The following is a 20,460-nucleotide window of genomic DNA, read 5'->3' as shown; positions in this document are numbered from 1 at the left end:
GGGAGGCGGGGCCAGGGCGCCTGACGGCGCCCCCCCGGGCCTGCGCCCGAGGCGGCAGCCTCACGTGGCCTCCGTGTTGTGCCGGCCCTGGTCACTCTAAATATGTGACTATGAGCCCTTTCTACTAGAGGCTTCTTTTTTTTAGTTAAGTGCAAATGAAACCATTTTGGCTCTTTCCTAGGAAATATGAATGGATTTTTATTAAGTTCCTGTTCTCAGAACATAGTCAAGTGTGTCTAGGATAGAGAACATGCGGAATAATGAATGTTTGCTATATGCTCAATAAAAAGGCCCAAACTTCCTATTGAAATCCTGATAGGTTTATGTTGGTTAAAATTATTTTCATTTTAAAATATTGTATTGTTCTTTCATTGTTATTGTTGTTTTGCACTACAAATAAGATATGTGCAATGTGCATAGGAATTTGTTCAGTTTTTTTCCCCAAATGATAATTCGGCCCCTCAACAGTCTGAAGGATTGTGGACCGGCCCTCTGTTTTAAAAGTTTGAGGACCCCTGCTTTAGACACTAGGATGATGACAAACACTCAGTCATGAAAATGATACATTATTATTGTTGCCAGTTCATCGTACTTTTGTCCTGAAAGTGAATAGACCTGAGGGCAGCAAACGTGTAACAAAATCACCCATGTAAATAACATAGCTTCTCGGGCTATTATATGTTTAAGAAATTATGGAGGCATTTAAGGGTTGTTTTTTCTTTTAAGTGTTGCAAAATTTTGTCTCAGAAATCTTTTCTTTAGATCACAATAGTTTCCTAGAAACAGACAATAATTCTAACTGAAAGGCAAAATGAAATAAGAGAGAAACATATTATCTACAGATTATGATGTAAATTATGTAGTAATAAACTATTAGGTTACAATAATTTGGGTTTTCTGTCATGCACATCTCTGAGTATTAAGTGTGATATGCTGCAGGTTAGTCAGAAGAGGTCTCCTGTCTTATGCTCTCTGTGCTGGCTTGCAACTAAGCCGTGTGTTAACAGTTAACTGGGATGCTTAGCATAATCATTCTGCTAGTCTGTAGAGGAGGGAGGTGATTATCACTGAGAACAGATGGGCAGGGTCCAAACCAGTGCCAGATTCTGCACCAGCTACATTTCACTGTAGGTTGTTCTAGCTCATTTTTTAAAAAATCTTGCTTTTATTCCCTTGCCATTTGCTTTTTCTTTTCTTCCTGAGAACTCCCTGGACTAAAAATTGTTGACCAGTGACTTTCTTACTAAGCTGTCAAATGTAGGCATGGGAGATTTACATGCGGTCACTCATCTCTCTGAATGGATGGGGCAGATGTCGTTTTATACAGTAGCTTCTGAGCAATGTATGGAAGGATTTGTCTGTAAGCAAAGTGCTCAGCTCTGCCTCTTTCCGTAGCTCCTTGTGGATTGTATTGTGTCTGTGAGCAGAAATGATTTTCTCTGATATGAACACTGTCTCTGGATCTTCAAAAGTACATCCCCCAAATGGGACTCGGTTTTATACTTTCCAGGTAAGTGAGCTCTAATTAACTAAAGTGATTAGGGCAGTGATTACTGGGAAAAGTTAAGAAAAGTATAAGATAGATAGGATGCAGGATTTCAAGGTGTTTAGTAGTGCGTTTTTTAAAAAACAGCTTGGTGGTATCACCTAGTAAAGTGAAGATTACCTGTAATTTTTGCTGAAATTAGGAAGTGCGTGTTCTCATTTTGTATGCCCAGTGGGTGGGGGTAATGTTATAGATAGAGGTGCCCTTTCTGTATTTAGCTTGTTGCTGTAATGTTCCTGAAATAGTTAGAAAGTGCTAAATGATAAAAATATCTTTGTGAAAGTTTGCATTTTACATGCATGGAGAAAGAGAGATTTGTTAAAACCTCAAATCCCCATCATAATGATGCCTGCTTTTTTGTCTTTTAAACTCTGGGTCATGTTGGATGGTGGGAGCAGGTATGCGTGCTTGCAGTGGCACAGTATGTACTGAGTACTGGATTATCAGGATTTCTAGTTTATAGCCAAGTTCAGCTAAAATGAATGGAAAACACTTTGTGCTGCAAAGAAAGGTAAGAAACTGAGTTTAATTTTAAAAATTATATCTAAGATAGAAAGCTGTTGTTTTATTCATTCCATGCTTATGAATAAATTGAATCCTTCATGTGACGGCTTACCAAAAATAGGTAACACCCCACCATATTATCCAGGAAGAAAGAGGAACAAATAACCATAAGAAATGTGCTCTTCAGCAATCTGTTCTTTCACAGCAATCCACACATTTCATTATTTTAAAAGACAATGCCTCTTTCATTTCATCATTTATATCGTCAGGATTAAAATAAAGCTTCCTGTGCTCCATTCTGAACCCATTGTTGCTTTGGCAATTACAGAGTAATCGTCTGCAATGGGTCTGTGACAGTATAACATTGTGGCATGAATTCTTTAAAAGGAACAAAGTAAGGAAAGAAATAGGTTGTGTTAAAAGCTCCAGCACACGAAACAATCAATTTCACCCCTTTGACTCTGAAAGTATTTGGATATACTTGAGTGTGTGTGTTCCAGGTCATATTTCTTTCCTCTATTATATGGAGCTATTTTTAATCCTGCCCTTTTCTTCAGTGATATCTACCGATAGCTGAAGGCTATGCTGAAACAGTGTGCTGTCTTCCTCACAGTAATGTTCTGCCAATCTTGGCAGTGATTCAGAGACATGAGGGTTTCAGAGCTGGTCATTTACAGATTGGTTACTTCCTCCTACTTCCCCAGGTGTGATACTAAATCTTCCTTGGGGTTTTCAAATACAGACTCGTTCATATTATCAATATGTTATCCACACCTGACATCTTCTCCCTCCAAAAGAAAAAGGTCCCAAGCAAAACTGGTGACCTTTCACCGAGATAACATTTCAAAGGAAAGCACTACAACACGGCCTTCCCAATCCTGGCACCTTTTTGCTAGGCTGGTATCACACTAGAGCTGAAAAACTATGCATCCCACCTGAAATTCAGTGACTGCCTCCTCCAGAATTCTGGGGCTTGTGGTTTAGTGAAGGGGCTTTTAAACTCCTCAGCCAGAGAAGTCCTGAGTCTCATTAAGCTAAAGCCACAGAATTCTGCAGGAGGCAACCACAGAATTTCAGGTGGGATGAAAACTCTTTGCCTATGCCTTCAGCTGTAGTGTGATAGTCGCACATTACATTATAACTCCGATCACCCTTGGCCATGTTGAGTGGGGTGATGGGAACTGTAGTTCTACCCATCTGAAGAATACTATCTTGAAGAAAACTGCAATGTTTTTACAGCTACTTGAGGTGAACTAATCACCAGTGAATTAAATGGAACTTAAGTGGACATAAATAGGCCCTATGAGACAGTCAAGGGGCCTAAGCTTGCATTTATAGCTGTTACCACAGATTAAAACATCTTTTTTTTGTTTCCAGCTCCAGAATCCTTTAGACTGAAAAATCAGTAGTGATGTTATTAGCCATGATCTATCAATCTGAATGGAAATGAAATATTTACACAATTTATCTTGGAAGGCATTATAAAGATTTTTTTGGTCTTTTGAATGTGAAGAAAATACATAGTGTAGTTTTTACGAGCCTCGTATGTAGGCTGTAAATATATACTATTTTTGTGTCATTCTTCAAGACACTTATAAACATGGTTTCCTGATTCTTTTTTCTGATCATTTTTCAGTAATGCTTCATCACTCTTGGAGCATTTGAGTGAGACGCTGTGCCATTTTCAAATATGCCTTTGCATGCCAATCATGTTTCTCTTTTCAAACCTGACATTAGAAGGTAATTAGATTAAAATATACATGCAACTAAGAATGGACAGAGGAAGAGAAATCCATGGTTTTTCCCCTTCAGACCCCACTAAGCTGCCCTTGGAGTTGAACTTGAGTTATGGCCTTCAAAGGAGTATGTCAAAAGAAGTTCAAGGCTTGCCATGTTGGGAGAGTATTAAAACCTGTCCCATTGCATTGTATATGGCAGCGAGAAAGTTTCTCCATCAGAGGCTAAATGCAAAAGTCATATGCCAGTAGCTTTAGGCCCAGCTGAAGTGAAACAGGGCATGATAGCTTTCAGAATTGATTACTGTAGTTTTCTGCACACTCTTTTTTCTTCCTATAAATCCAGTTGTACAGAGCTGAAGCAATATGTTTGAACTACAATAAAGAATTTTGGCTGAAGGATGGACGTATTTCACTTGCCTATATATGCTGCCAATCCAGCTTTTTTTTATAATGTCAGAAGCGACTTGAGAACATACTTCAAATCGCTTCTGGTGTGAGAGAATGGGCCATCTACAGAGATGTCACCCAGAGGACAACCAGATGTGTTACCATCCTGCTGGGAGGCTTTTCTCATGTCCTCGCAAGCTAGAGCTGACAGACAGGCGCTCACCCCGTCTTGCAGATTTTAACCAGCAACCTTCGGGTCTGCAGTCCAGTTAACCCATTGCGCCACCCCGACTCCTTACCAATCCAGCTGAGTAATTATCAACTGTCTGGCAGTTATGTCAATTTATAGGCCTTTCACACAACATAATCATTGTGCTGTGAGTCTACTGCATGACTGCCTCCTATGAGGTCCTGTGGTTTGTAGTATGGTGAAGCACAGGAGCTCACTTACTAAACAGAGAATCCTAGAATTCCATGAGATGGAACCATGGCTATTAAAGTGGAATTATGATGCTATAATTGTCTAGTGTAAAAAGGACCCAGGATTCTGTGGTGTAGATCCATTGGATTTCATTGCTTTTCCCAGCAGAATTGGGAAGAAGCTAAATCCCCACCTTTCTATAGGCCCTGTGTCTGTCTTCAAAACCCTCTTCACTCTGGAGAGCTGTCAGGACCCTGGCTGCAGAGCACCAATAACCTTACACAGAGGCCAGTCTCTATCTAATATCTTTATTAAAGATATATATAAAATCAATAAAAACAAGTGAAGAATATAGTTCAGAAGCAGACCTTTCAGATGAGGTCAAATATAGTCCAGAAATGTATTGTCCAATATAAGATATTAGAGTTCAAAGTTTTAATCCACTTGACCGAAACACACACTTTGCCAAGCAATAGTGTGGGGAAATAACAGAGTCTTTAAAGTCCAATGAAGCTTGACAACAAGGCTGGAAATAAACTTGATTCTCGACTAGATCCGTGACTGGAGGCAAGACGAACATGAAGCATGAACAGAGTCCGTGGTAAAACCGTGAGACAAGGCAAGGCTTGAAGCTAGATCCGGAAAGCAAGGAACTGGGATTATGAAGTCCACACACGATCTCTCTCCTCAAGCTGATCAATTGACTCCGCAAAGAATCCCTCGCGCCAACCACCTATATTGGGTCTCGTTTTCCCGCCAACAGAACTCTTTCCCTAGAGAACGAGAAGCGAAACCCAACTCTGTCCAGATGTGTGACTGCTTAGAATTTCCCAAGGGAAGCAAGCTAATCAGCTTGATTTCTGGCAGCAATGCGAAAACTCCTCCGTTGAGCTTCTCTGATTCCCCTTTCTCTGGAATAAGATTCTTTTCTGGGAAACGGGGGGGAGTTCTGCCCAAAGCCTGTTTGGCTGAATTCTTGAGGGCAAACATCAACATCCTGCAGGTGAAGAGACTCCGGCTCTTGCTGAACCGGCGAAAACCCCATGTTTTCCTCTTCGTCTGCCACAATAGTACTAGGAACCGGACTACAACGCCCATGAGTCATCACAAGAGCCAGAAATATTAATCCAGAGTCAGTTTTCAGTGCAGTTTTCAGTGCCATGGAGGTCACATGAAAGATAGGAAGAAAGTCCTGGTTGTACTGGTGCAGTTAATTGCATCCTTTTGGATCCTGGCTCTAAAATTGGAATGGCAAGAATTGCAGTATGATGGTGACTGGAACATGGGGAAATATTTCTATAAGAAATACTCAGTTTTCTCTCTTATATCTTTCTTGATAACTTTTCTTATCCTTTAATTTTTTATCTGTATACTTTAAACCAGACTTTGTATGCAACTCATTTAGCTTTTTATGCATCTCACTGTAGCCATAAATTACTTAAACATGTATGGGACCTTAAGTTCGCAAAGAGTCCTGCTGACACTCTGTTTTTAAAAGGTATTGAAACATAGTATTTATTTGACGGTGACAATGTTAATAAGCAATACTGTTATGTACCTACATCCTATTGCAGATTCTTGAGTATTCCTATCCTGGAAAAGTTTATATGAGTAAAAATAGAAATGAGAGTCATGTGAGTCATATTTTCTGCATATAGAATTATCAACCCTACTTTATCCACTATGGGAAACAGCAAGTATTTTTGGTTTCTTAGTGAGGTCTGTCATTTTCAAAGGCATTGCTTCCCATGCTGAGTATAATTCTAAGCAATAAAGTTCAAATATAATTAAGCAAAATGTTGCACTTGTAAGCATTTTATCATCTTTGTGTCTCTTTTGTCACACCAGTCACATGATTGTATTGTCTTGAGTACAGCTAAGAAAAATATACAACTAGTATGGCTCAGATACTTCTGTATGAATACTACAGTTCCATTGTAAGTATTAATAATCTCCCATCCCCAGCTTGCCATGTTAATGTGGGAAGTTTCCTGCAGATTAGTTTCAATGTTTATAAAATTAAAATTTCAGTTGCAACTTGAATGAAAGTGAATAAATATAGCTTCTTCCGAGTGCATTCTCTTTTTTATCTGCATCATTAAATGCTGTTACTTATTAATTTCTCGACCTTTCATTTAGAACGCTAACAGTTCCGGAAGGTAGTGACATTTCCTAATTATTTCGTTATTATATTTAGACATATGTGTGTTTGTTATAAATTGACATACCTTTACATGCATTCTTTTAACTTGAGGAGATTACTGTGAACTTATGATCCCGCTTTACCAAAATTGAACTGCTTGTTAGTATCAAACAGCTTTATAAATAATGATCCCTTGAGGCACACTCCATCAAAGCAATTATGGCAGAAAGCTGAAAGAGGGTCTACTTTGGAGCATGTCGATGTTATGTTGCAACTGGTTGAAATTGCGCCATATTTTAAGAAGGAAAAGCTGTTAACATTTCCCCCAATAAATTCATATTGGATACTTCAGGCTCTTCACACTGATTGTTGCTTGCTTACTAGGTGTGCCATGCATACCTATTTCAGAGGTTTGGCATCTGATTTGGAAGCAGGATATTTTGGGAGTGTTACGGGGCCTTGCAATCCATTTCCAAATCATAAGTGGCACTTTCCTATGTGTATGTGTGCCTTCAAGCCACCTGTCAGCTCATTTCTAGGACTGTCTTGGGCTGTCTTAGTCAGAGGTGGTTTTTCAGCTCCTTCATCTGAAAGAATAGTCTACGATTTTAGTCTCCCATCCAGGTAGTAACTAGAGCTGACCTTGCTTAGGCCTCATCTACACTGCCATTTTAAATTCATATTATCTGCTTTGAACTGAATTATATTAGTGTACACTGCCACATGATCTAGTTCAAAGCAAATAATCTGGATTTTATATAGCAGTATAGATGGGGCCCTAGTTTCAAAGATCAGACAAAAGTCTAGTGCATTAATTAAAATACTTTAAGGGGGCAAAAAACATTAGGAAAGTAAACTTTGAGCACCATTAAGAAATTGTGCAAAAGAAAAACTAACATGCCCCCCCCCAGAACAATCATGAGAAACTCCATTTTAAACATGATTGCTTCATGGGGAAATCCTCCATTTAATAACATATTGCACAACTCCTTTGGCCTAAAGAAAGTGAATTTGCAGATTCAGAATTTCATGCCAATTGAACTTCTATTAAGTGTGTGCAGAGGTTATTAATCATGTTGTCTGTGATATGGCTGCTACTCAGAGCCGGTCCAACAATGAGGCGAATTAAGCGGTTGCTTTGGGCGCAAAACATACAGGGGCGCAGTCGAGACTTTTTCTGTTGATTTCTTGTAAAACATTATGTTTTGGTGCTTAATTTGTAAAATCTTAATGTAATTTGATGTTTAATAGGCTTTTCCTTAATCCCTCCTTATTATCCAACATTTTTGCTTATCCAGCGCTTTTTTTAGTGATTGGTTTTTGCGGGGGGGGGGGGGGCAAAATTCTGTTCGCCTACACTTGAAAAATACCTAGGGCCGGCCCTGCTGCTACTTAACCTCATAGGGGTTTAGTGGTCATAAATAGATCAACTGCTCTCCACCACCACCACTATCTTGATCCAGCAGGATCAACTCATGGGTCTTCACAGGTCAGATTCTGCTTGAGGCTATTGATCCCTATTGTACACTTTGCCCCATCATCTCTCCCAGAATGATAACCAGAATTAAGTGGTGCCTTTTTATCTCTGTGGCAGCAACCAACACAATTGCAACAAAACTGAAATAAATACAGCTAGTCTCGTATATTTGAATAGCAGCAAAGATTTTTCTTATATTTTGAAATATTATGGAGCTGGCATTCACTTAAGCAATCTGCCTGGAAAGCAAGTAAATATGTTCATTAGTGTCCAAATAATTGGAAATATTTTGTGAATGTTCTTCATCAATCATGTCATATAAATACAAGAATACTTTTCAGTACTTCTTTGACACTGCATTTATTAGTTTCTTTAAACAAAATACTGTGTAAGGTCTTGCTGCTCTGTTATACAGAGGGGGTCTTATCCTCAGCTTTTGCATAAATATCATAATTTAGAAATATTTTGTAATAATAGAATACTTTGATTTTGAATTGAATTTTCAGAGTACTCAAGATATAGCCATAGCCACACTGGGACATAGTTCTGGGGTGCATCCAAGTTGTGCAATTATAATGCTTTGATACCATTTTAACTTCATGGTTCCTCCCTGCAGAATCCTGGGATTTGCTCAATTCAACTAAGTATTCTGTAATGTACACTAGAGTTTTCTGACAAAAACTTTCTAAAACCAGGATTTTATAGGGTGGATGTATGACAATTGAAATGATATCACACAGCACAACAAGTTTTATTGATTATCCTATCAGCCGTATCAAAACATTTAACACATAGACATACAACATACAACCCACAGTACAACAGAAGTTAAAATAAACAAACTGTTAACAAGGTCCCGATCTAGATCAAATATCTGCATCACAGTAAACATACAGTTTACCCCCAATTGATTCCGAATATGCAATATGAAATGATATCAGCTGATTAATATCTGTGCTGTATGGGTATACCATTTTCAAATAAGAGTTTATGGTGGAATCATAATGTCTTATTCACTCATATTATATGGGAATCCATATATCAGCACCATTTTATGCTCCTTTCATCTTTTGTCTTTCTTACTAGATAAAGTCTGACTTCTTTTAAAGCAATCTTCTCCACAAATTTAGATGATATGTAGTACACTTGCATATCATTTTTTAAAAAAAATGTGGGCAGTGTCTTAATATATAAATAACTTACCAGATCCGTGATCCAAGGACAGTTGAGCCCACATTCAATATATTTCCATGGCATACACTATTTTGACCGACAGTTGAGCCCACATTCAATATATTTCCATGGCAGACACTATTTATTTAAGCAGCATGTAGCACTTTTTAAAAGTTACAATGAAATACCACTTAAATGAATGTGTCATGTACAGAAGTGTACTTTATATCATAATGCAATATATAACCCACATTTTTCATGCTCATATAAACCTGCCTTTTACTTCACCACTATTTTTTGTGGTTAACAACAGTGACAGAAAAGGTTTTTTAAAAAAATAAATAGCACTACACAGATAAAACATGATATTGTTACAACTTTGTCATACTTTTGCTTGAAGAGTAGTATTACTATACTGTGACCTGTTAGGATTTATAGTATTTAAAACAATGTGAATCATACTTACTCGAATCTGGTGCACCATTGAATCTAATGTGCACCTCAGTTTTCAAACTCCTGAAACCAAAAAACATATTTCAATCCTGTGGCTGCCTCCTGCAGGATTCTGAGGCTTGTAATTTAGGGAGGAGCTTTTCCCATTCTCAGCCAAAAAAAGTCCTGGGGCTCACTGAACTTCAGGCCCCAGAATTCTGCCTGTTTTGAACTGGGATGAGAAAAGTCCTATCCGATCTTGGAAACTAAGCAGGGTTAATGTTTGAAAAGAAGACTAGATGGTGTAAACTATATTTCAGGGGAAGGAGTTGGGAAAAAAATCATGTTGTGATCTTGGGCTCGCAACAGGATCTGCTGCCTCCGTCTTCTCTTTCTCCCCTCTTCCTTCCAGGGCCGGACTTCCTCCCTGCCTCCCAAGTCCTCCATTTGGCTTAGTAAGCACATGAAAGCCACTGTCTTCCTTCTCTGTGTCTTTTCCTCCTCTTTTCCCCATGGCTGCTCCCTGTCTGCAAGCTTCATGGCACTTCTGTAACAACTTCCCTTTTTTGCTTGGCTCTGCACTTAGATTACCATAATACTTGATACTAATGCACACCCTAATTTCAGCAATGTGTTTTAGCCAAAAAAAGGTGCGCATTAGACTCAAGTAAATATAGTAAATGCTATAACACAGCAAAATATCATTTAAGGATTAACTATTAAAGTTAGAACTGTAAAGAAATAACCAAGCTAAATGTGCATTTTGTGCAGGTTCGAGCCAATGTTTCCATACCAGTACAATGCACAACAATAAAGGAGGAGGAGAGAACTAAAATGCCTGGCTGAAATTTAAGGATGGCTTTGCATATTATGATGGTTTTTTAGCTACGAAAGAAATCAAGTATTTCTTACATAAAGAGGTGCCGTTCTTGAAATCGTGAACTTATCTATGATGCTACAATATGTTGCTATAAAAATCCCTTCTGCTTTCATTGTAACTGTTAATATAGCATACTCATTTATGTTTTAAGCATCATACAGTGATATCAGACCCAACACATAAGTGCTTCAAATCTGTCTCGGTCCATTCAGGATTAATCCATATATGCAAATACTTTCTAAGCCTCCAGCTTTATGTTTTACACATGCATTTCCCACAGAAGTCTAGTGTGTTTGACCTCTGTAGCAGAGAATTTGAAGTACTTTACCAAATTGCAAATCCCAGGATTCTCTAGGATGGAGTCATGACAACTAAAGTGGAATCAGACTGGTGCAATGTAAATACACACTGTCTCCAGATATTTTTTCTTCTAGCAAACAATGAGGCTGTTTTTGCTTTTAAATTTAATATCCATTGGTCAGTCTTGGCCTATAATAACCCTTGAACCCATTTATAACTGTTTCTGCTATTTTTCATCCCAACAATGGAGGATGCTATTTTAAACACCATGTTGACCTTGAGGAAGTATTCTTTTATTTTAGTGTGTTGATACTTCTGAAGGACAAAGGAGGAAACGAATCCATAAACACAACATTATTTGGTTGTCTTCTTCTGAATGTACTGTAAAGAATTTCAGGTGAAATTAGTATTCATAGCAGAGGATAGTCACTTCATTTCAGATGCTGTTCTTAATAGGAAACAGGATTATTTTCTGCTGAAGTCATATTTCTTAGCAATAAAAATGTCGAAGTGGTATAATACTGGTAGCTGATGACAGAAAGAGTAGCAACTTTGTTTCCACAAACCAAAAACATCCTTTGGGGCTGTCCAAGAGAATACTTTCTTAACAAAGCTACCCTATATTCCGGAAAGGAAATTACTAGTTTAATTCACGATCAAGGACATTTCATCAAAAGGGAAAGTATAAGGCTCCTGAATTTCTAGACTGCAGAATTTCCTCCAGCATCCTCTTCAGGGGTTTATAAGTTTATCTGCAGTAAAAGAGAAGAGCCAGTTATCTTCTTTCATTTGAGAACCAAACAATGTCTCTTAATAGGTCTTAACAATACATGGAGGTATCTGGTATTCATTTTATAGAAATACTAAAAGAAAAAAGTAATTACTTTGTGGAGGTAACTGGTATGTAGGTGCTTGCATTAGTTTTTGGAGTAACAAAGGCATGTCTATATTGTATTATAAACACAAGATAATAACAAAGGCATGTCTATATTGAATTATAAACACAAAATAATAAAGAGCACATACATCCCTTTTGCAATAAAATTTTTACTATTTTAGTTACTTCTACATGAAAGAAATGAATTATAGGAGTTTGTGGTCTGAAGTGGTATTATTATTATTATTATTATTATAAACAAGTAGCTTGAGGCATTCACTTAAAAAAACTAAAATAATTAACAATACAATAGTTCATTGTTTTTTTAAAAAAACAACAATCAGCCCTCTGTATCCACAGATTCTGTATCTACTTGAAATTATTACCCCCTCCCCAAAAACCATGATGTAAGAAGTATCATTTTACAATGCAATGCTATATACATGAGGTTCTATGGATATTGGTATCCACAGGGGGTCTTGGGTCCAAATCCAGTGGATACCAAAGGCCTACTGTACAATTAGAATAGAAAGTATTACTTGCGAGGCCTTGAAACTAGAACTATAATAACAGTTCCCCCCCCAGCTCCGAAATTGATGAATTGTATGAGGAATCCACTTGTGATTTAGAATCAGATAGATCCACAGTTCAAAAGATCATCCCGCAACATATAGAATTTGAGAGAAGCAACTCAATGTCAGGAATGGACCTAAATCTTTGGCCCCAAAACCACTCTCCGTGTAAGAATATGCATGGGAAGGGCTCACATGAAAATTGTTGGTGGTTTCATGTAAAGTGGTTTTGTGAATATATTACTAGAGCTTGGAAATTGTACTTCTTGGACTACAACTTCCAGAATACCCCACACTGGCTAGGAGAGAGTTTTCACCGAGAGGCACATCAGCTTTATGGTTGTTTTCCAAGGGCCATTTATAATTGTAAGACTGTATGAATGTAACTACTCCTTAACATATTGATAAATAACCTAAGACACCATAAAGCCAGTGCAGTTATCTTGTGTGCCTTCAAGTCATTTCTGACTAATTCCAACTCTCAAGGTGAATTTGCCACTGGATTCTTTAAAGCTGAGAAAGTGTGACTTGTCCAAGGTAATCCAGTGGTTACCTTGGACAATAATAATGACAACAACAAAAACATTGGGTGGCTATGATAATAACAAAAATAGAATAGTTTATGGCTATGATATTAACAGTAACAACAAAAATAGTGACTACAAGTCTGAACTGGGTCCTCATAGGCCACATAAAATGATGTTGCAGGTGTCATGATCAGCATTTTGTGGCTGTGGAATGTTTGGAAGGAGTTAATCTCTCTCCTTTTTGTGAGAGATCAGTGACATAAAGATTCACAGGCTGTAGCAATCATTTGAGAGGCCTGCTGAAATAGGATGCAGCTGATTCCTGAGACTTTGTTTTACGCCTGATTGAACCCGGAACTTGGCTGTGTGGAACCTGATGCCCAGACCTGTTTCCTGAGACCTTGTTTTGTGCCTTGATGTGAGCTTGTTAACCTGAAACCCTGTGTTGGAATGTGGACTGACTTCTTGCATGACTCTCAGATTGGAATACAGTTGATCTACCAGACAATGGATATTGATTTACTTGAATTACTTAATATTATTTGTGATGGAGCCCCATGCTGGTCATCACATGACATTGTATGACTTCTGACGAAGGCCCCACCCCCACCCAAGGTGGAAGCATCCTTGGACCCTTCCCTCACAACATGGGAGGCATCAACATAGCTGGCTCCAATGGAGCCAGCACAGATCCTCCCCAAAAGGGCGATGTTTCTCACGTGTGGTGAGGAAAGTGTCACTGAGGGGGACCTATGTGTGGGGTGATGGATTCTCCCCGCTGCCCCTCTCTTTTCTCCACGAAGCCAGGCAAAGTGGGACACTTTGCCTGGCCTTTGTGATAAGGTCATTTCTGCAAACTGGAGAGTAGAGCAAATATAGATATCACAGAAGTGCAAATAAAATAAACAGATCAGCCAGGGGACTGGTGTGTAAAACCCTGCACAATGTTGTTGAATATTGAGTATTGGTTTGAGAATTGATTTTCTTGATGTACATCTCTTTTTTCATTAATATAAGATGTGTTAGAATACAACGGGGATGTAAACATTGCTAAGATTGATACTATAATCCAATATTTCACAGAAGAAAATTGGGATATATGTGGCCAAGCAATATTAGAGTGTAGTCAAGATGGCAAAGGTTGGGGCCGGGGGGGGGGGGGGGTGTTGTCAAAGAACACACAGCAGTTTGTTTTTGTCTAAGCATCCTGCTGAGTTAATTGAGCACCTTACACTCTGTTTGCAGCAGTTCAAGAAAGTTGAGAGCAAATGGGAAAAGTGAGAGGAGAGAAACAGTAGAAGGTGTTTTAAGCAGCTGAAAAAGTGGGATGACAAAGAATTAATTGGGAATGTCCCTCTCAAATCAGGACAGTTTGGGTGGGGGGGAGAGAGAGAATTATGACATGTTTAAAAGTTTGATGAAATTTCCCCATGCATTACAGTTTACTCATGAGGTGTACACTTTAGAAATGATCAATTAAGCAGATGCAATGGTTTCATTATGCTAATTTCAGTTGCAATGCGATGCCAACTTCTGAGCTGTAAAACTTTGTCCTTGAGGAAGAAGTAAAAAGCAAAAAGAGTTGTCTTTCATGGCAAATGTTGTTAGTTTCCTTGCCTGGATTATTTGTCTTCAGACAATCCATTCAGCTATGATTTATCTGACAGGAATAAGGAAAGCAAGCAGGCTGGCTTTGAGGCAGATCTTTTGCTATATATTAATGGGTCTCTGAGGATTGTTATGGTAGGGTTTGAAATATCACTGAGAGTTATTCACATTCCTATGTAATTTTTTTTTGTTTGGTCGCCTTCTTGAAGTCACATGAAAAGAAATGGTACTACCACAAGTTTGCTGCTTTGTGGCCATTTCTTTTTTTATTTTTAAATTTCCCAGTTCTGCACCCACCCTATATACCTAAATAACATGTGAGCAAAACCCTGGTAAAAATACCTTCCATCTTCAACTCTCCCTAGAGATATTATTCCTTTTTCTTTTATTGTAACTCTTGGTTTCTTTATTTCTCTTTCTTGACCATTTTCTCCTCGCCCCCCCCCCCCCCAGCTTATAACTCCAGCCTATATTAATGTTTCCCCTTCCGTACTTCATAGTTATCCTGGCAACATTTATGTTCTCTATTCTTTCCTATCTCCCTCTTTCTCATCTTTGCTTGTAACCCATTTATCCAGCTATACTTGTTCTTCTTCCATTTCTCTATCAGTTTGTTTTTCCAACTTTTGCTTCCTTATTCCTTCCTTTTTCAACCATACAGAAAACACTTTGCCAATATTTTGCACTCAGTTTTGGAAAGGGATTCACACACTAAAGAATAAAGTACACAACTTGGAAGTTCTTCCAATCTAAGTGTTTTCTGTGGCAATGGCGCCCAGGATTCGTTTTTACCATCTTAGGTTGCTTTTTCAGCTGTGTAGCTTCTTCTAGAGAAAGTGAGAAAATTGCCTCTTTTAGTGGCAATCTTGTGCAATTCTCTCTCCAAAGAAACATGGACTCTGGCTTTGTAGTGTTCAAAAATATTCTATGCCAATCTGTTTAAAGCAGCATTCAATTGATATCAGATGCTATACTGACTGAGATATACTGAGATAATATTTCCTAGGTCTAAACACATACAAGATTTCTCTAGTAAATTATTTTTTGTCTTTAATAATAAAAGGTGCTGATATGTGTAAGATTCATGCTGCTAATATGAGATTATTTCTACATTTGGAGGAAAGCGATTTGCTTTTCAGTTATGTGATTCCTGAATTTTTAGAACTTGATGTATTTGTAGAAGATTATTTACTCTTTCTTGCTTCACTCTCTGATTTAGCTTTAGGAGAAGTTTCACTGTCCATTAATATTTAAGGCAATTTTGATGTATCTATAGTAGACTAGATGTGACCAAAAGAATGAGGGTCAGAATACCCATATGTTAGAACCAAAACATTTGTGGAGCAAGTGTAGAATTGTTTATTAGCAATACATATAGTCTTTTATGTAATAAACAGCAAAACAATCTAATAATTACGCTATGTAAAATAAGATTAATCTGCTGTTTTAATTTTGTTTACTAGCACATTATCTTTCTAAAGATCTTTACATTTTCTCAAAGGGAGGATTGATGAATATTGACAAATGTCAGCATGGGTTGTAGCAAGAAAAAAAAATTATTCACAACATTTATATTTTGCCCTTCTCACCCTGAAGGGGACTCAGTGCGGCTTACATGGGTGACATTATTTCATGCACAAACAAAAAAAATTAATGCAATCTTAAAACAACATATGTAAACATTCGACGACTATTGTGCATAGATCCAGAGCCAGATAATCAGATAATCCTATTCATTAATCCAAAGCCCATTCCAACTATACTGCACAGGTAATTATGCTGGGCCAAATGCTTACTTCCAAAGCCAAGTTTTCCCCTTTTTGTAAAATGACAAAAGGGAAGGGGCTGGTCTAATCCCACTAGGAAGGTAGTTCCATAGCCAAGGGGCCACCACTGAGAAGGCCCTGTCTCTTGTCTCCACCAGTTGCGCTTAAGAAGATGATGGGACCAAGAGCAGGTCCTCCCCAGAAGATCTTAACCTCCACAATGGTTCATAGAGGGAGATGTGTTCAGACAGGTCAGTTGAGCCTGGGCCGTTTCTGCATAATTGAAGGCATTCAATGACAACTGAAATGAAACAGAGTATTGCTTCGATACAATAGTAATCCTAGCTTTCATGAAGTGTTATTGAGCTCAATGTATGTTTTGGTTAAGAAAACATTACCATAAAGGCATTACATTTGACTCCTGGGTGGTATAATATGGAAAAGATATAAGTAGAGTCTCGCTTATCCAACGTTCTGGATTATCCAAGCCATTTTTGTAGTCAATGTTTTCAATAGATCGTGATATTTTGGTGCTAACTTTGTAAATACAGTAATTACTACATAGCATTACTGCGTATTGAACTACTTTTTCTGTCAAATTTGTTGTATAACATGATGTTTTGGTGCTTAATTTGTAAAATCATAACCTAATTTGATGTTTAATAGGCTTTTCCTTAATCTCTCCTTATTATCCAATATATTTGCTTATCCAATGTTCTGCCGGCCCGTTTATGTTGGATAAGTGAGACTCTACTGTAATGGTATTGAAATATTCTAAGCTTAGAAAGACCAAGAAAAATATAAAGGAAATCATTCATCCAAGTCATAAACAAATGGCATCTAGCTGGCATTGAGGTAAGGGAAACACATAAGACGGAGGCCCATCTACACAGCAGAAAATGTACAGGAAATAGGTGTTTAAAACTCTGGTTATCTGCAAATTTTCTGCCCATATAGGGGACCCAAAATCTTACTTTTTTTGGCAAGGGGTGATCACATTCCCTCCTGTGCCAAACTTGAATCGGTATTGGGGGGGGGGGCTATGACCACTGGCCCCCTACTCTCTTTTAAACTTTAAAACTACAAAAGCATGGTCCTTACCAAGCTGAAAGCTCCTCCTTGCTCGGTGGTGTCTGGAGAATTTCCCCATCCCCTCTGGAAAGCTCCAGTGCATCATTTTCAGGAAGAGCCTCCAGGCTTGGTAAGGACCCTGTTTTTATACTTTTATACTTTAAAGGCAAAAGGCGGTGAGGGAGAGGAGGATGGCTCTGCTGTGCCTCCCTTGTGGACTGCTTGAGCCCACAGAGATGGAAGGGCTGTGTGGATTGCTCCCAGATCATCGATGGCGGCAATCCTGAGGGCAGTCTCCACACACACACCCCTCCCACTTGCAAAGATTTGGACCTTATTGAAAGGTCTGGATCTTTGCAGTGTTTTTTTAACCTGGAATAAACCCAGATTTCAAAGTGAAGAAATATTTTTTCTTTGCAATATTATCCTGAGCCATCATGGTGTAGTAGTTTGAGCATTGACTGCTTTAGACTATTACTCTAAAGACCAAGATTCAAATCCCCACTTGGTCATAGAAACCCACTGAGTGACCTTGGGAAAGTCACACACTCTCAGTCTCAGAGAAGGAAACACTTGCTTTTTCAAAAAGAGATTTGAAAAAGAAGTCTAGAGGTCTTGAAAACTTGCAGACAGATAAACAGATCCTAAAGCAAATCAAGTCTGAACTTTCCCTTGAAGCTAAGATGATTAACCTGAGGACTTCATCACATGAAAGCAGGCAAAGCAAGGAAAAAGCAGAGGGAACCATCTTCTTGAATTCCCTACCATGCCTTTCTGCCTTCAGGGATGATAGTCATCCCATGTCCTCCCCCCACACCTTTCCCCACTTTCATTCCAACTTCTCTCCAACTTCTGTTGTCTTCCCTCCATTTTCCTTTGCTTGTAACAACAGAGTCCCATGGGCAACCATTGGACTGTGTTTCAGCAGTGCAGAAAAACAGAGGGAAGATGGAGAGAAGACTGTGTGAAGTCCCGAGACTGCTGTAACTTGACTGTATCATTAGAAGAAATGACTCACTAGAAAAGACAACAATGCTTGATAATGTAGAAGGCAGTAGGAAGAGAAGAATACTGTATTCCATATGTATAAACTCAATCAAGGAAGCCACAACCCTGAGACTACAAGGCCTGACCAGAATGGTTCTTTATAGTCTTGCTTGGAAGTTCCACATTCATGGGGTAACCATAACTTGAAGTTGACTTTATGTTAGTTAGTAACAACAAGCCATAATATAGGAAATCGTCCCATTTTATTTTTTTCTGTTTCTCTCATTTAACACTGGAAAATTGTACTCATTGCATGGTCATATATAATAACAACAACAACAACAACAACAACTTTATTTCTATCCCGCCCTATCTCCCTAATGGGGACTCAGGACGGTTCACAACATACTGCAGTAAACATTCAATGCAGTAAAGTGTGATCACAAAAAGCAAATAAACCATAAATCAAATAATAACATATTAGACATCAACATCAGACAATAGTGAAACATTACATCAAATTAGGCATCATATAACTAAAAATTTCACGTGTTGATGAATAATAATTCAAAACCAAATCTTAAAAAGTGAGACTAATAAGAATTAAACATTAAAATTTAAAAGCCAGAATAACAAACCATTTCCATATTCCAATCCATTTTGTTTGTGCCTGATTTTTTTATATGTCATCCTCTCTGTATGCTTGTGAGCATAAAAAGGTCTTTAATTGTTTTTGAAAGAGAGCAAGGAGGGGGCCATTTTTATCTCCTTAGGGAGGGAATTCCAAAGGCAGGGGGAGGGTGACCATGGAAAAGGCCCCTTCTCTCATTCCCACCAGCCATACTTGGGACAGGGGTGGGACCGAGAGCAGGGCCTCGCCTGCCGATCACAGCACCCGGGCAGGCTCGTATGCGGAGATGAGGTCAGCCAAATAGTCTGAGCCCAAACTGTTTAGGGCTTTAAAAGTAGTGACCAGCACTTTGAATTTCGCCCGTAAACAGACTGGTAGCTAGTGGAGCTGCCATAACATGGGAGTGGCTCTCTCCCTGTACAGAGCCCCAGTTAGTAGTCTGGCTGATGATCTCTGGACTAGCTGCATAATATTTATATGTTTTTATAGAAATAAATGCCTGAAACTCAAGTTGCGTGTGTTTTTCAGAAATTTGTTAGAAATATGTTAGGGAGGCACAAGTTAATATTTGCCCTATGTTGGGCAAGCAGTTATCAAAATGATCATGTGATCATTGAGAGTTACAATAACAAGAAACACTTCAAGCCTCTGGCAAAACAGATGGAATTATGCATGCTTGTCAGATAAGTGAACACAAATGCATATATTTGCTTCTGATTTGCCTTTTAAAAAATTCTTCTTATAGAGCAGGGGTCCTCAAACTTTTTAAGTGGAGGGCCGAATCATGGTCCCTCAGATTGTTGAGGGGCCGAATTATTATTTGAAAAAACAAAAAACAAATTCCTATGCTCACTGCACATGTCTTATTTGTAGTGCAAAAAAACCCTCCAGCAACAATTATTTATTTATTACATTTATACCCCACCCTCTCTCACCCCGAAGGGGACTCAGAGTGGCTTACAAGTTGTATGTACATACAATCTATATATATAAAAGAGTAATGAAATTTTGGCCTAGGACAAAACAACAAAACTACACATCTCAGAAACACTAAACTTGGCAGCACAACCCCTCATCCATGCCTCTACGTTCATACAACAAAAAGAAAAGAAAAATAAAGTCCTAATTAGAGGGAGAGCAATAATTGTTTTTATCCAATTGCTGCCAGTTAGAAGGCTAAGCTCCGCCCACTTGGTCTCCTAGCAACCCACTCAGCCCAGGGGACAGGCAGAGTTAGGCCTCACTTAGGCCTCTTCCACACTGCTTATAAAAAACAGATTATCTGATTTTAACTGGATTATATCGCAGTGTAGACTCAAGGCCCTTCCACACAACTATATAACCCATTTATAATGGACTTAATGTCAGGGGAAAACCTTTACCCTTTACCTTAACTACCACCAATTCCTCAATAGTTTA

The 20,460-nt window shown here is 38.5% G+C and overlaps 1 protein-coding gene across 9 annotated transcripts in view; it reads left to right on the top strand.

Annotated features, from left to right (window-relative positions):
* The window catches only part of ppfia2 (PTPRF interacting protein alpha 2), a 341,653-nt gene that overhangs the window by 143,950 nt on the left and 177,243 nt on the right, over window positions 1–20,460 (top strand). Inside the window, exon 1 of one of the 9 annotated variants that reach the window (XM_062982679.1) lies at window positions 1,042–1,510. The exons of 6 other annotated variants lie outside the window; for them this stretch is intronic. In XM_062982679.1, coding sequence (XP_062838749.1) covers window positions 1,430–1,510 — 81 coding nt within the window. In that variant the 5' untranslated portion in view covers window positions 1,042–1,429. Of the gene's footprint in view, window positions 1–1,041; window positions 1,511–20,460 lie in introns of those variants that run through there. 2 more of the 9 variants (XM_008110925.3, XM_008110927.3) reach the window with 2 other exon arrangements.

This window comes from Anolis carolinensis, chromosome 5, assembly GCF_035594765.1.
Source record: "Anolis carolinensis isolate JA03-04 chromosome 5, rAnoCar3.1.pri, whole genome shotgun sequence".
Classification (NCBI taxonomy): domain Eukaryota; kingdom Metazoa; phylum Chordata; class Lepidosauria; order Squamata; family Dactyloidae; genus Anolis; species Anolis carolinensis.
Note: the sequence above shows the minus strand (reverse complement) of the source record. Positions and strands in the feature narration are given on the sequence as shown.